General features: G+C 36.6%; 2 protein-coding genes across 2 annotated transcripts; one reads left to right on the forward strand and one right to left on the reverse strand.

Moving 5' to 3' along the window:
- The first annotated feature begins 1884 nt into the window (after nt 1-1884).
- On the forward strand, nt 1885-10403 carry LOC140801435 (uncharacterized). The gene is made up of 5 exons (XM_073156556.1): nt 1885-2259; nt 2347-2399; nt 5109-5329; nt 9886-10012; nt 10118-10403. Exons 1-5 carry the CDS (start codon nt 2097-2099, stop codon nt 10247-10249), a joined length of 696 nt encoding a protein of 231 aa, XP_073012657.1. The 5' UTR covers nt 1885-2096; the 3' UTR covers nt 10250-10403.
- Nucleotides 10404-12042: 1639 nt separating this feature from the next.
- On the reverse strand, nt 12043-16054 carry LOC140800924 (cytochrome P450 704C1-like). Its single transcript, XM_073155858.1, has 6 exons — nt 15600-16054; nt 13657-13872; nt 13283-13567; nt 12816-13163; nt 12533-12736; nt 12043-12361 (listed from the first exon to the last, which is right to left on the reverse strand). Exons 1-6 carry the CDS (start codon nt 15936-15938, stop codon nt 12182-12184), a joined length of 1572 nt encoding a protein of 523 aa, XP_073011959.1. The 5' UTR covers nt 15939-16054; the 3' UTR covers nt 12043-12181.
- Between the last annotated feature and the right edge of the window lie 699 nt (nt 16055-16753).

Here is a 16753-nt window from a genome sequence, read left to right on the forward strand (position 1 = left end):
ACTCATAAATGCTAGAGTATTAAATATATAAATTGGCTAAAAAACGGTCACTATATTAGCAAATTTTATTTTCTAAACTCAATATTTTAAATAGTGGCTCTATTAATTATATAGGTAAGAAACTCTTAGGTCCATTACTAGTGACATTTTTTTTTTTTTCCTTAGATTTATCGTCCCTGAGTCTTTTACCTATTTGATGGTGATGGAGCCATAAATTGACTTAAAGCTTTTGCGCCTAAGAATTTATATGAGCTATGTTTCTTTGATGATATATTATAGTTAGATATGTGATTTGTGTCAAAAAGTCGTCAGCATTATTTTTTTTCTTATTATGTTTATCATGATGTAATCATTGTATCAATGTACAAGTTAATGAAAATATTTACCTACGAGCCATCCTCAACAAAAATTAATATTTAATTATATTTTTGTTAATTTAATTTAATTCTTTTTTATATTCTCATTAGACATCCAAATTATGAAGGGATTACCAAAGGCTTAAAAGATGCTAAATTATTTCTTTTGGAATTGCCACCTAATTAATTCGTTTGCATTGCATCAACCTAATCAACTAACTAGATCTATTCTGATTTACTTTCTACCAGTTATACGTGATACTATTTAACTCGTATAGAGGAATATTGATTGTTACTGTTAACAGTTAATATATTTTTACATTTAGTCATAGTAACTGGATCGCCGTCAATGAGAGAAAGGTAATTATTTGAGCTATTGATGTCTCCTCGCAGATCTCCTCTCTCTCTCTCTCTCTCTCTCTCTCTCTCTCTCTCTCTCTCTCTCTCTCTCTCTCTCTCTCTCTCTCTCTCTCTCTCAACTTGAAGCCCAAGAGAGTTCGTAGATTTCGTATAGCTTCAGCAAGTTTATCGTCAAAGAAGTCATGGAGAGCAAGGCGATATGCTAACATTGCATCTAATTCTGTCGTCTTGACATCTATATGCATGATTGTTGCAGACTTTCGTCCTTCTTTGATACCCGAGTCACATACGTAGCACATCATGGATGCGAATAGAATCGATCCATCCCTATGCTATGCTTCTCTCCACAACTTGGAGCATGCACCGCTGGGCTAACACATCCAAAGCTCTACGAGCAGTTTCTTCCAGTTTGCAAGTTTCTTTCCCAAACCCTCTAAGCTCATTAATGGTGTTTTCACTTACATCTAAGATATAATGCAAAAGCCTTGATACGGAGAAGCTTATGAATGCAGCTTCTCTGGTCTGTATGTTTTAAATTATGGGTCAGCAATACAATTCTGCTCGATCCCTCAATTGGCCTCAAGGAAGACCCTTGTTGGACCTCGAAGTTTATGGCATATAGTAGTTTCCCCCCACAACGATGGCTATATCGTGTTGGCGGCCTACTGGCGTGTGGCACACCAACTTCTTCCTAAGATGGTGTAGGCCTTGAAATAAGATAGTGTAGAAATAAGGAAAGAAAAAGAGGCTTCAATAACATTTAAAAAAGAAGTTTTTTTGGTGAAATTCCCACTTCTTTTTATTGGCTAAACTTTGAATAATTATAAGTAAAACTTAGTTACTAAGTTTTTTAAATATTTTTCCTAAGGAGTGGATAAATTTAAGTTTTACTTAATTATCATAGTATTCCTCGAGTCAGACTTTGTTGTTGCATCGCTTAGGCTCTTGGACTATTATAACACTTCAATTTCAATCAAAATTTTAATAGTGCATCTGTCTCACCAATCACTACCTCCTATGTCAATCTCTCCCTCTCTTCTTTCTCGGAATATGGTGGGGGGGAGTTTGAGAGCTCTCGAGGAAATAATGGTGAGAGGAAGTAGACTCCGAATACGTTGACTTGGAGAGATGGCAATAGCGAGACGGAAGTATGCAACGTATTGTAATTAGGGGATGAGTCGGTGTGTAGACGCATCATTTTGCCGACTTCTTTCGCGATAGGCAAACATACAGTGCAGCAACTCAAGTTAAAACGAAGCCCCAATTTTAAGTTTGCACTTCGAACCTCCTCGTTGGCGTTGGCTGCGTCAGCCGTCGTCGCCGCCTCTCCGCTCCACTCTTTCTCCCCGTCGCTTGAATAAAAAGCCCTAGGCGAGTGCAATGGTGGGAAAAGGAAAACGACGAAGGGAGAAGAACTACCGAGCCGCCCATGGGGGCGAATCTCGCCTCCCTCCTCCTCCGAAGCTCAAGGAGCTCGAAGCCCTCCCTTCTAAACTCCGCCGCCTTATGGAGCTCAAGAACAACCCTTTTTCCACTAAGCCAGGTCTTTAGTTTCTCGATTTTTTTTAATTTTATTTTATCGTTGCACTAATCTTTAAGCCTTTTGTTAACTTTTTACTGGTGGTTTTAGGGCTTCCGAGAAGTGTGAAGGATGCAGGAAAACAGAAAGAGAAAGGAGGAAACGTAAGTTGTCGTGGTGTTTTATTTTGGGGTTGCAGAATTTGTTTGCTTTTATTGTTTATGTGCTTATGGGTAGAGAATTGTTAGATTTTTAGCTATTGACTGGATTTTCTAGCTCGCATTGATATGTCGATTACGTCTACTTCGACAGTTTGTAAAAGAAAATTATGGGAAATTAGGTATATCGATTTTCTAGCTCGCATTGATATGTCGATTTTTAGCTTTTGGAGATGTGGAATTTTGTATCAGAAGAATTGGGGAAGTTAAGAATTCTGAGATAGTTCTCTCCTTGCTTAATGCTATAGATCTATATACAAGAGTGGAGACATGACAGAAGACAGTATCATATGAACTATTAAAATCAGTGATTAGTAGTGTGTTTTCCCCTTAGTTGTTTTCCCCTTAGTTTTGTTATGCTACTTTCTTTACGTTTCCAGGGATTACTTGCAACCATGGTTATAGGATTTTTTGTAGGATAAAAAAAGTTTAGACAGTTTTGGTAGGTGATGTAACAAGATGTAATAACTCCAAAGTTTTCCTTATATCGTATCAAGCGGTAGTAGTTTCGGGGCTACTAAAATTGCAATTCTATTTTGATGTACCATTTCATGATTCCATATTTTTAGGTATTTTCACGTCATTATCACTTCAGGCCTCCATCGGACTTTCCTCTGGCTTCACCTCGCTTAGGCATAGTTCATATGCCTCCACCAAAGTTTTGAACTGTAGCTATAAAATTGTTACAAAAGTGCTTACTACTAGACTGTGTAGTGTTTATAAGGGAATTGAAAGTGCCTTTATTAAATAGAGATATTTTGGATAATATGGCTTGTGCTCATGAGATCATTTTTGAGGTTAAGAAAAGTAAAGGAGAAGGGCTGATGTTGAAGTTGGATTTTGAAAAAGCATATAATTAAGTGGACTTCTTGCGGGATGTCTCGAAGTGGAGAGGATTCCCTGATAATTGGATTCATTAGGTGATGCAGGCGATCACGACTAGATGTTCAACTGTCATGATTAATGAGAAGTTAGGCAAGTACTTTCTGTGTGACAAAGGGTTGAGACAAGAGAATCCACTATCACCTTACATTTTTGTATAGCGGATGGCTTGCACAAGATGATTGAGCAGGCTACTTTCATTTGGGCGAGGATGTGAAACCTAAGAAGATTATAAACTTGCAATATGCAGATGATACACTGATTTTTTAGGGCAGATGAACATGAAGTTGGTGTTTTGAACTTTATTCTGTACTATTTTGTAGTAGTGTTGGGTTTGAAAATAAACTTTAATAAGAGCTCTCCAGTGTATTTAAGTAGAAATCCTGAGAAGAAAGAGAAGTTTGTGAACTCCCTAATATTTGGGACTACCTCTACTTGATAGTAAGTAGCCAAATGTAATTGGTTACCAGTGATTGATAAGATTGAGAAGAGACATGCGAGCTGGAAGGGTAAACTAATCTCCTTAGGGGTGAGATAACTCTAATCAATTCAGTGTTAAGTTCTATTTCGTTATACTATATGTTCCTTTTTAATATGTTGATGTGGGCGAAAATAAGGATTTATAAATCAAGGAGAACATTTTTGTGAAAGGGTATGGAGGAGGCTTTAAAAGGATGCTCTTTGATCCAATGGAAGAAAAATGTATGAGGAAAGAATTTGGAGGAATGAAGATTATTGATTTATCTGACATGAAAAGAGTTTTACTTGCAAAGTGGTGGTGGCGATTACTCAATTCTGAGAATCAGTTATGGGCAGAGGTAGTTATGCAAAAATCCTACGAAAAACTTAAAGTGTTAAACTTAATAGCTCCACATGGGTGTCTCTTTTTTGGAGAATAGTGATGCAAACTAATAAGATCTTTCACACTGGTGCTAGCTGGGATGTCTAGAATGGGAGGACTGTTTGGAATCGATGGCTGGAAGGAATTGGTAGTGTGTTTACAGGGAAATCCAAATCTTGGGAAGAATTCCAAAATAGAATAACTTCTCCATTCTTTTGCTGGGCAAGATTGCAGGGAGAAGAGGCAGTAAAGAATGCTAAAAAAATGGCTCAGATAGTGGAGATCATAAATTAGCTGATGACGGCCTGTAAATGGGGGAGGATTTTGTCTGATCGTCTCTGTTCAAAATCTCTTATGATGCTTGTTTGTTTACTTGGCTCAGATAGGGGGAGTCATCTCATAGCTCAAAACATTTCGGGGTCTTTTATGTTGCTTGTTTCCATTCTGGATGTAAGTTGATATGTAAACATTTTGTGGTTGTGGGATTACCCATAGTTTAGTTGTTGTTTGTTTGGTAGGATTGTTTGGATGTGAGGGGGATATGTTGTTTTTGTTTATGTTATAGGCTTGATAAGTCTGGATAGTTCTAAACTTGATATGTTGTTTTATAGTTTCAACAAACAAAAAAATCTTTAGGTACTTTCAGATTTCAAGACTGCTTACGTTATTATAGAAATATTTATGTTATGTTTACTGAGCTGTCAGATTTCTAGTGCCTCAGACTGTAAGATGATTCCTGATATGTGTTAACAAATTGTCTGCCTTCGCTTATTTTAATTGATTGCATAGTTCATTTATGTAGAATAATGTGTTAAGTACTTATGAGATGTAGCTTCAAATGCACTTTTATAGAATGGACTATGCTCAGTAATTTTCTTGGGAAAACATGTTTTTGTCAATGTTAATGTTAAGAGTGGAAATTTTAACTACAGAAAGCAATTCCAAAAGATATGCATTCTCCTGCTGACTCCAAGTTAAAAATGAGACATGACGACGATAAAGTTATGTCGGAAACACATATTAAAGAGAAAGATCAAAATACAGGCATTGATGATATTAAGAAAGGAAAACGAAAGCGTAAGACAGTTGAAGATCTCCGCTTTCAGGACTTGGATCAGTCTGGTACTCAGTCAAGGAAGAAGAAACGCAAGGAGTAAGTCTTGGGTTTATATTTAACTTTGCAAATACTGATTTATTTCATCATCAAACAGTATCCATCACTCTTGTTTTTCTTTATGCTGAATCAAAGATTCAATTGTCTGCTGGGCACTAAAAGGTTGAATATCCTGTCTCTGCTTGTTTCACAGTTTATTTTTGCTTTTCAAATTTAACCTGTTGTCCTCTCGAATGAGTTTATATGCCTTTCCTTCCAGTTAACTGAACATCTATCTAGTACTAGGTACTTTAGATTTTAGACTTTTAGACTTTATCTGGTTAGTCCCTAGTATGTTTTGTTCAAGAAACTGAGAAAGGCATAACAGTTTTTTCTGTTGTTACAATTAGTAGACAAAACAGTAATATTGTATGTCCATCCAATCATAGTTCCTAGTTTCGTCCGATCCTGACTGAAACCAGCTGGTTGGCTGGTTTCGGCTGGGGTATCAGCCGATCCCGCCCAAAATTGGCCGGGATGGGTGGGATCTGACCCGGACCCCACCCTTCCACTTGCCTCTCTATCTCTTTTCTCTCTCTTTTTCTTTTTCTCTTTTTCTCTTTTTCTCTTCTTTCTCTTCTTTCTCACTTCTTCCACCGGCAATTAAGTAGATCTCCAACGATCTTGACCTCCGGCGACATTCTTCGATGAAGATCCAACAACCTCAACCTTCGGCGACCTCAGATGAGTTTTTTTATTTTATTTTTCAGTTTTTAATTCCTTTCATTCCTTCTCTTTCTCTTCCTGCACCGAGTAGATCTGACGACCTCTACTGTTGCTACTGCGGTGAAGCAGCAGCACCAGTTGCTAAGACCTAAGAGAGAGAGAGGAGAGAGAGAGAGGGAGGAAGAAGTAAAGAAAAAATGGGACCCTTGTCTATGTGAGTAATTTTTGAGTAAATTTTGAATTTTGAGAGGGGGGAGGGGAGAGAGAGCTTGATTTTATTAAAATTTTAAATTTTAAGTAGGTTAATACATTTTTTAAGTTTTTAGGCTTCAAATGTGAGTAATTTTTATTTTTTTATTTTCCTCTCATTTTTCTAAATTTTTAGAAATTTTTCTGCTTTTCAAAATAATATTTAGAATTTTACGTAATTAAAAATAGTATGATTTGATACAAGCGCCGATACGTATCGTTTTCCTGAATGGATGATATCGATCCCGATCCCGATATTGGGAACCTTGCATCCAATACTCATGCATGAGTAAGTGCATTAGATACGATGAATGACTTTGTTACTAATTGTTTAGGCTTATTGAGCATATATCTTAATCCTTTATAGAATAGTGTTGACTTAGTGTTGCTATAAAATTGAGAACTTTCCTTATGTGGTCCAAAGCCAAATCGAGCTAGAATCAGGCATCACAGGCCAAGGGTCCGCGTCAGGGGGGAGTGGGCCCGGCCAGGCTGAACGGGCTATTTATCTTTTAGTTAGTTCATATTTATCGTAAGCCTTGAGGGTTAATAATAGTTCAAGTCATGTAAGCCTTTAGGAGTAATCTTAATTCGAGTCGTGTAAGCTTTAAAGCTAGTCCTAGTCCTAGTAAGACTCGTTGTACTTGACTTTTATAAATAGGAGGTGTCAATCCATTTGTTTATGGATTGAAGTATTGAGATTATCATTTAGCATTAGACTACCATAGGAGTAAGAGTAATATAAAAGTAGCCATAATCTAATATACCTCCATCACCACCATTGCCATCCTTTTTTACTCTCTCCATCGTGCTCCACCACCTTCCACCCCCAACAAACTGTTGGCCCCACCTTAGCTAACGTATACTCTTGTTGCAGATCGAACCCTAGTCGGACCATAACATTTTCTAAGCTTGTTTTTCTTCGCTGAGATACCGACCTTTTGTGGTCACAAACAAACCAGATTCCTGCAAAGCATAATGATATTTGAGCATCATTTTAGAACATATTAAGGCTTTGCAGTTAGCTTCTGAATTTAGCTGATAAGATAAGTTCTGATACGAAGCAACAGTCAGTTCTTTCTGGTATTAACTGAACTGATGTCTTTACCACATAAATGCTTATGTAGTGCTTGCCTGCTGAATGGCATATTTAATATGTAACAGCTGTTCATTTCTTTGTCATTACATTGGCGCCTAAAAGCTTAACCAGTAATTTATCACCTTGATCTTTTGGATGATTATACTGATATTTTCCTTCAAAGCTGTTGTATGGTTATTAAATTTGATTAGTTGATATACATATGTATTTAGGCTATACTCGATTGTTGAACAAGGGTTCAATTTATTCTGACCAAAACTTTTTTATTTTGAAGAGAAATGTAGTTGGCATAGGCTACACTGGTCGATACATCTATTACTTGCCTATCTAATCACGTTGTGTGTGTAATAACTTCAACCCATCTTTTGCAACAACTTTCCTTTTTTTCTCCTGTAGGAGATTACAAAAGTAGTGTTTAGTATTCCTATTGGCAAATGTCATATGTAACCAAATACAAGTTGTGGAGTTGGGTGAAGGGAGTAGTCACTTATGATGGCAAAGAGCTTGTCTTGGGTGCTAGGGAGTTTTTCTTGGTTTTGTGTCAAGGAGGCCACATGATTCATGCTTGGAGTAATTACAAAGGTAGCTTTTACTATTCCTACTGGCAAAAGACAGGTAACCAAAGATAAGTTGTGGAATTGGATGAAAGGAGTGGCTACTTATGTGCCACAGAGATTGTGGCCGAGTGCTGGTAGTTTTTCTTGCTTTTGGGTGAAGGAGGCCACATGATTCAGGCATAAGGAATAAATTGTCAATGGGCTTGGCCTAGAGCAGACTGTAACTAAGGAGAATAATTTCAGAATGTTACCCTTCTTTTCATTAAGCATATTAATTTTCTAGTAACCACAAGCACGGGAGGTGTACACACCTAGTTTATTTATCAGATATTCTTTGTGGCAACTTTAGATCTCCCTATGGTTAGGTTGAGTTTCTCAGTATGTGATTCTTATTAAGGGCATATTTGATTGTTAGGAAGTGAAGTGATCTTGGAAAGCAAAAGCTCCTGGGGAACTTACTTCCTAACAAAAACTTTTGACTTCCTAATATTTGGTGAGACAGAGAGTTTGAAATTGAAGTTCTAAAGTTTTTTATTTCTATGCATATCCTTTTAAAATTTATATTTATATGTTTATACTTTAAAAGTCATAGTTATTGCATATGTACCTTTCATGTCAGTTTTTAACAAATTTAAGTTAAAATATTTAGTACTTAAAGCATAAAAGACATAAATACCATTAATTGAAAAGAAGTAGATAAAAAATAAGGGTATTTTGTGTTTCTTGTCAAGTTGATGAAATTTTAATTATTAGTTTGTTTGAGGGGTATTTAGAAATTTCTTTTGAAAAAGTATCTGTGAAAGAAAATCAAGGGTTTTAAAGTAGATAAACATAAATATTAATTTTAGAGGGGTATATATGTAAATAATAGATTTTAGAAGGGTATACAAGTTGGAAAAGAATATATGATAAAATAATACAGATTATTTTAGGAACTTAATGATTTGCATGTGACTAGGTACTAGAGTTGGGAAGTCTACTCTCCCTCCTATGGAGAGAAAGTGAATTTGGTCAAAAATAGGAAAGTCCTACAATTTAGAGGAGGTGTAATAAGTCGCTTTCCAACTCACTAATTTCAACCAAATAATAGAAAGTGTGGTAGTTCCTGAAAGGCTGAAACTATCTATTTCACTTCCCTCACTTTTCTGCAACCAAACATGCCTTAACTAGATTATCAAGAAGTATCACTCGAACAATCAAGTCTATGAGTTTGATATCCATGGAATGATGCATGGAGATGTGAAAGTTGAAGAGTCTCTGTTTCTTCATACTCTGTACAAAATATATAGTCTGAACACTCCAGCTTAGCTCAGGTTACTTGTCTAACTGAACTGAAAAGGTAGGGAGAAGATGACAGAGATATTGGCAGAAGTCCAAGGATGTGAGTATCTTTAATAGATTGCTCATACTATCCACTAGATATCAATGCTTCATGCTTCATAATGTCATTTTGCTCCTTGGTATCATAGTTGTGAATTGTGGATGCTCTTTCTAGGATTGGCATATGTAATCCTTGTCCCCCAGCCAGTTCATGGTGTCATATTTTCATCCTTCAAGCCCGTTTGATGGCTAAGAAAATACTTGTACATGAAAAAAATAATTTAGAAATAACAAAAAGTCAATTAAGAGTATGAAACAGAAGGAAATAACAAACAAATGTCGATGTAAGTGTATCTAAAGCTCCATTTCTGGTAGATTTGGTGAGGACACTAATTCTATTGGTCATGCTGCCAAACCATATCATTTTCTGAGAAGTGTTACTTTTTCTAAATCTCAAGCAACATGAGCAGCTGTGTATTGGCTATCTTTTTTTTCTTTATTTAGTAATTACATGATTTAGTGTTTGGATTTCTCTTATTTTAGACAGCTGAAATATGATTGCATTGGATTGTACTTGATAAACTCTTCAATTACCTCCTCTCTTTGAAAACATGCTCTTGAAATAACTTGGGAGTGCAATCTCATGTCATCTGCTGTTAATTAAGGTATCTTGAAGCCAAAAAGAAGAAAAAGAAGAATGACAAGACAGATAACGTCCGAAATTTCCCTGGGTGCGAACAAATCAAATTTGGTGAAGTTGTTGAAGCTCCACCCAAATTAACTTTCCCTAAGGTATCCCTTTTCATCCCTGGTCCTTCTCAACAGTTCAAAATTTGATTGCTGATTAGTATTTTGAGGTTTGAAGTACTATGAACTAAAGCTGTTATCCTTTCATAGCGGATCAAGAATCCTTTGGATGCTTCACGGGAAAGACTCAGATTACAGGCAATTGAAGAATACAGAAATCGCAGAGGATGGATGTCTAGGCCAGGGATCCAACTTCCAACTCTAGCAGAAGACCTGACTTAATGCACTGACCATTTTGTTTTTGTTTAAGTTTTGCTATCCAATTTTGCAGATGCTTGTTTTATAGACAAATATTCTCCTTGCATTTGTAATCCAGCCAAGTATAGTATTGCCCGAGATATTCTTTCTTAATTATTGCCATTCTGAGCATTGATCATCTGATCCATGTATTCTTCTGATATGATCTAATATGAGCAAATAAATGCAGTAAAAAGGATATAATAACAAAATAAGCTCATATTAACTAGCCGTGTGGTTCTCTCTGTTCTCCTTACATGTCGGTCTTGGGCCATCCTCTGTAGGAGTTGGAACTCCTGGCTACATGCCTAGCCTGTAGCTGTTAGTATTTATTTTCTCAGTATCAAAACTTTGAAGTCAAACTGATATTTTACTTCTTTATGTGATCGAACCATTGAAAATCTTCTTATGAGTTGGCATAACTTCATCAGTGTAGCATCACATGACATGTCAGTAAAAAGATTTCACAAGACAGTGTCTACTCATGATAGGTGGAAGTGGTGCAGTGTCTATGAGTGTATAAAGCATGTCATAGTCGATTATTATATTCTATATTCACAACAGATATTTATATAAGGGTATATTATACAAGATACATGTAGAGCATCATTACTGATGCATATGCTAGCATTCTCATAATATCATGATGAGTAATCTAACAATAACTGCACATGTCAAGATACATCATAGTACAATAAATGCATGTACTAATACTAACATTTCTTATAATGTCATGACAGGTATAATAACTGTAACTACATTATTTTAGAGTTGTATAAACTCTACTCGCCCCACAGTACACTAAATCTCCAAAATCTTAAAATTCACAAGATAATAAATTGTCATTACGGGGGTAATAAGGCTAATCAATCAAGTGAAAGTAGATAAACAAGGTTATAAGATCCAATTGGCCTCAATTGGGCTAGGCTGGGGGTATTGGGTTAGGTTCAAACCTAACCCAATAGGCAAGAGGGCCTTGGTGGGCTAAGGTGGGCTGGGGCCCACCAACACCTACCCCCCATCTCCATTAAGGGAGGGAGACTGGCCCATGCCGCCGGCAGCCCGCCTTCGGGTCGGCAGCTCGCGACCCACGCCGAGGAGGGAAGGGAAGGAAAGGAAAGTGGAGGAAAAGAGGAGGGCTTGACTTGGCTCGACGGGCGTAACCCATGCTGGGGAGGAGCCACCGCCCGTGCTCCCCGCCTATGGGGGAGCGGGAGAAGCTCGCCCCGCGGCCGGGGTGGCCGACGAGGCGAGCTCCATGGCCGACGGCCATGGAGGTCCGTCCTCCCAACACAAAGGCCCGAAGCCCATCCAGAGAACCCCTTCCCCGGAGCTCTCGGACCAACGGCCGGACGTGGGTTCGTTAGCCGCCGAGGATGATGGCAAGAGGGAGGGAAACTAGATTTTTTAAATCGGTCGAACCGTGCGTCACGGTTTTTTTTTTTTTTTAATTGGGGTGTTACAGAAACAATTCATGTTAACAGTATCCTTGGTGATTGGCAACTAGATTTTTGGACTTAGATTCAATATTGCCAAGATGAAGCTAGCGCAGAAGATAACCATTTCCTTCAAAGTTCAGAACTATGGATTTTTATCCAGTGCACATCCTTGTGAACAATAGCCAAAGCAATCGATTCTCTGCGCAATGGTGATCCATGGTGATGTCTGCCCTAGTATAAAATCATCTTTGCATCTAGTGATTCAAGAGAACAGAAGGATCATCTAACAAAATCACTTCTGCGACATTCTTGATGGCGATAAAATAAAGAGATGCATGATGCTATGAAATAGTCCATTAGACTGCTATAGAAGAGTAAGAACTAACATCTGGTCATGCCTATCATAATTGCAACAAGATGTGACAAATCACCAAGCAAATACTGATAATAGATGGATAAACAGATATATATCCTGGTTTCATCGGTGCGACGCTTGGACATGAAGACCGTTATCGATTTGAAGAGTCATCATGGTCTTATAATTGACAGGTTTCTCTTCGTCACTTAGCCTGAATCTGAAGAAGTGCAGGAGGACAGCCGCGAAGATCTTCATCTGCCTGTAAGCAAATTCTTTTCCCAAACATATTCTTGGTCCAGCCTGCATTGAAACAAATAGATTTTATGAGTACATAGGTTTTGTATAATCCTACTGCTGAATGTCAGATATATATCCTTGAGTTAGAAAGGTGCTGTTGATGCTAATATTGTACTAGGATAATAACTAGGATAGAAACTATTAGACATCTATGATTATTAGTTACATCACTACCTGGAATGCTGTAAACTTGAATGGACTTTCATGAGAGAAATTTCCATCGCGGTTAAGCCATCTCTCTGGTCGAAAATTCTCAGCATCATCACCCCATATGGACTTCAATCTACCCATGGCATAAGGCATGTAAACCACCAGATCCCCCTTTCTCACATCATAGCCATCTGGTAAAGTATCATCTGACAAGCAAATTTTTGGGTCCTGTATCACACATCCTCAACTTTTGATGACACTGCGATTAGCAAAAAACAATGGTATTTTGCTGAGAATGTTAACTTACAAGAGGAACAGCAGGATACATCCTTAAAGTCTCAGTTAAGGCAGCATGGAGATACTGCATTTTGTTGATGGTCTCTTCAGTTAACTTTGCACTAAATTCATCTATTGATGTACAAATTCCAAACTCTTTTGTAGTTACTTCGACTTCTTGAGCGACCCTTTCTTCGATGGAAGGATGTTTGCAGAGAATATAAAAGAACCATGACAGACTGACAGCCGTCGTATCTTTTCCTGCGATGATGAAGTTTAAGATGATGTCTCTCAAGTACTGGTGAGTGATGTTTTCTGGATCCTTCTCACTCTCAATCAGAAACCTTGATAGAATATCACCCTTAGACCTTACATCCATCTATACAAAGAAGCAACAACTTCAACACAACACTTCAATGTCTTTATACTTCTTCCAAAGAGCTTTGTAGGTAAAGATAAGTGGACAAAAAAGAGAGTTTATGAGACAATAAATCTTACCGCTTCATGTTGCTTAGACATACATTCAATCTTGCTTAGAATCATTTTGTACACAAAATCATTGACTACTTCCAATCTTCTCCTCAATATTGCTTCACATCCTATGTTTAAGAACTTCTTAATCTTCCAAGAGATATCAACGTAGCGCCATACGATCAAAGTGCTTGAGTCATCAAATGCCTTTGCAAATCTGCTTCCTTCTTCGAACGATCCACTCAAACAATTTAGTTCCACACCAAATGCTAGTTGGAATATTGAGTCCATTGTTGACCTCATGAATAGGTCCTGTAAGTGATATTGGTTCTTACTTACTAAGAATTAACTTTCAATGAGTATGCTAAGTAGTAGATAGTCATTATAGCAAGATTGCTCACTTGAATATCAAATATCTGTTCAGATCTCACAGCATTTGAAATCAGCAATGCAAGCTTGGCTGCATTGCTTCGGAAAGTCAAACAACTATAATCCCTCAAGACCCTCCCAGAAAACTCAAAGCTTGCTACATTTCTTTGGTGTTTCCATTTCTGTCCATCCACTGCAAATATTCCATCACCAAGGAGATCCTTCATCAGACTATAGTTATATTCTCCCTGTAAAATTATCAAATTTAGGCTGGTCATAAAAAAATCCTTATAGTAGTCCCTACTTTTCGCTTAGGTAAATGAGGAAGGTGTATCAATTTTGAAGGTTTAAACTTTCCATAGCCTATACAAAGAAAAGAAATTGTCTAAGACTAGAAGAGGTAAAACCCTAGAACATCGGACCGCAGCGTTGATCCATTATCGATATGTAAAATATAATCATCACAAAGGATGTTCCATGTATCTCTTATAGATTAGTTATGAACCCTCTTTTTGCATTACTTTTTTCTTCTAGTATTAAATCAAATAGGTAATTGTTACAAAATCTTTCATGCAGAAAAGAGAAGATACATAGTTTGGCAAAAGATTTGTATAACTATATGATTTATTACTAGAAGCAACATGCTGGTAGATGTGAAAACTTGAATCTAGAAAAGGATCAGATAAATATGAAAGCATAAGAGAGAACTTAGGAATGATTTCATATCCTAACCTTTCCTTAACAATATGGGGTTGGATAGCTCAAATATGAGATGGCTACAAAGTAGATGAGAAATATTATGACTGGCTATCAACTTGATGTCCAGCCTCTAGAAATTGGTACCAAATTCTGAATCTGATATAAGAACAACCTGTCTTATGAATCGTAAGGCCAAATTGACAAGTTGAGTAATCCACCATCTTCTTGGTAGAAATTTAGGCTTGTGTAATATAACAGCAATCCTGCCATCTAGCATCTCAAAACTTACTCTCTAGATGGCCTCAGAACTACTAAATGTCTGAAAGTACGCTGAAATGGGTTATTCATCAGTGACTCAATAGTGTGTACTTTTAAAACCTCTAAAATTCATAAGTGATCCTCTCACCATGTAAAGCACTTTTTCCTTCATAAATTCAAAAGAGAACTTAACATATTCAGATAATGAAAATTTAGTTAAAATCAGATTAACATTACCCTTTAGAGATTGGTGGAAGATATTTACATAATTTATACATCTTAAGAGTCATCCAGGGAATCATAAACTCCTTAAAAGGAAACCAATTGACAATTTGATTATTGGGCCTTTTTGGTACTAATATATTTTCTTGTATTTCTGAATATGAAATCTCAGATATTTACAGATTGATTATAATGATAAAAGAAACACCATCTGTGGAGTTATTTCTTTTAAAGTGTAGTTGATAAGATAGATCTGACGAGATTCAAACTCAAGACCTCATGATTTAATACCAGCAAATGCTCTAAAAGCTTAAACTGAACAGTAATTATATCTACGGTTCAAGTCAAGAAAGATAAAAAAGAAGCCAACTTTTTTTTTTTGTTGAAAAACAAAAAATGAAAAAGAAGAAGCTGAGTAGCTGATACTAAAATTTAGTTGATAAGATAGATCTGACGAGATTCAAACTCACCTCATGATTTAATACCAGCAAATGCTCTAAAAGCTTAAACTGAACAGTAAATATATCTACGGTTCAAGTCAAGAAAGATAAAAAAGAAGCCAACTTTTTTTTTGTTGAAAAACAAAAAATGAAAAAGAAGAAGCTGAATAGCTGATACTAAAATTTAGTTGATAAGATAGATCTGACGAGATTCAAACTCAAGACCTCATGATTTGATACCACCAAATGCTATAAAAGCTTGTACTTACTGTTCAAGTTAAGAAAGATAAGAAAGAACCCAATTATTTTTTAAAAACAAAAAGAGAAAAAAGAAGAAGAAGCTGAATAGATGATACCTTGCCATAATTTGAGAAGTTGGTCTGAAGGATATACTCAATGTTTGCAGGGTCTGCGGTGTAGACCTCATGGCGGAAAGGCGCGAGCAACCGGTAGGTCTTGTGCCGGCGAGCTTGGCTAGTGGAGTAGTCATGGAGCCTATTGAAGTTTAGAAGATGGTGGAATATGGTTCCAGCCACTGGGTGATATCTTCTCTTCTTATTGTTGTTGTTGTTGTCGTCGTCGTTGTTAGTATTAGTAGTATTAATTCTGAGTGATCTCCATGAGGATAGGAGTAGAAAAATTAAAGCAGCAGCAAGTAGCAGCAGAGATACTACTAATTGTGAGGAGAACTCCATGATTTTTTATGATCTGCTCAATGTGAGCATGGGTAGATTTCCTTTGAGCTATTTACCCACAAGCCTGTTAAGAAAAAGACAAACCAAGCCAGCTCTAGCATATGCAAGCTTGAATTGGGCTCAGCTTCGATAAGACTCAATTTATATTTATGTTTAAATTAATTTTATGAAATGTAGATCATCTAACATTTTATTCAAGCTTGAAATTAGCCAAAGCCAACCTTAAACCTTCTTTTTTTCTTCTTAACATTGATAATTGCTAAAAATACTACTAAAAGCGATAGAAAACAAACACTTCTCTAAAAGCATCTATGATATTTTGGTATTTGGCTTCAAATCTCTCTCACTCACATTTTAACAACTAAACATGGAATCATAAACTACTCAGGATTTTGAAATATTTTGAACTTCTACTTATGTGGTAGTCAATCAGGAGCTGGCAAGTATTGGGGTGCAAGGAATCTGATGTGCACCAATGGGTGATGGATAGAGAGGCTAGATATTTTGCATCTGCAAAGAACAACCCACCTACCGATTCCAAAAGTTTCAAAACTTACTTACCAATTAGGTGCGTTTTAAAATCACTGATTCAGTCCGCAACTTATAAAATTTTTAAAATTAATCACAAATTGTGCTAAGTCTGATGAGAAATTTTATCAACGATTTATATGAAAATTGATGTATCGGAAAGCAATTTTATATGGAGATTTTTTTTTTAAGGTTAGCAATTCTCTAAATAGTTCTAAAATTTTTATGTAAATCCCTTACTCTGTTGGTGACTTATATTTTAAAAATTACTGATTGTAAGTCCCTTA

Source organism: Typha latifolia, chromosome 14 (assembly GCF_019914945.1).
Source record: "Typha latifolia isolate L0001 chromosome 14, TyphaL0001v2, whole genome shotgun sequence".
Taxonomy (NCBI): Eukaryota; Viridiplantae; Streptophyta; class Magnoliopsida; order Poales; family Typhaceae; genus Typha; species Typha latifolia.

Coding starts and splice junctions, on each gene's coding strand:
- LOC140801435 (XM_073156556.1), top strand. CDS start 2,097: ATGGTGGGAAAAGGAAAACGACGAAGGGAGAAGAACTACCGAGCCGCC. Junction 2,260..2,346: donor CCCTTTTTCCACTAAGCCAG/GTCTTTAGTTTC, acceptor TGGTGGTTTTAG/GGCTTCCGAGAAGTGTGAAG. Junction 2,400..5,108: donor AGAAAGAGAAAGGAGGAAAC/GTAAGTTGTCGT, acceptor TTTTAACTACAG/AAAGCAATTCCAAAAGATAT.
- LOC140800924 (XM_073155858.1), bottom strand. CDS start 15,938: ATGGAGTTCTCCTCACAATTAGTAGTATCTCTGCTGCTACTTGCTGCT. Junction 13,873..15,599: donor ACTTCTCAAATTATGGCAAG/GTATCATCTATT, acceptor ATAATTTTACAG/GGAGAATATAACTATAGTCT. Junction 12,737..12,815: donor TGTATCCTGCTGTTCCTCTT/GTAAGTTAACAT, acceptor TGTGTGATACAG/GACCCAAAAATTTGCTTGTC.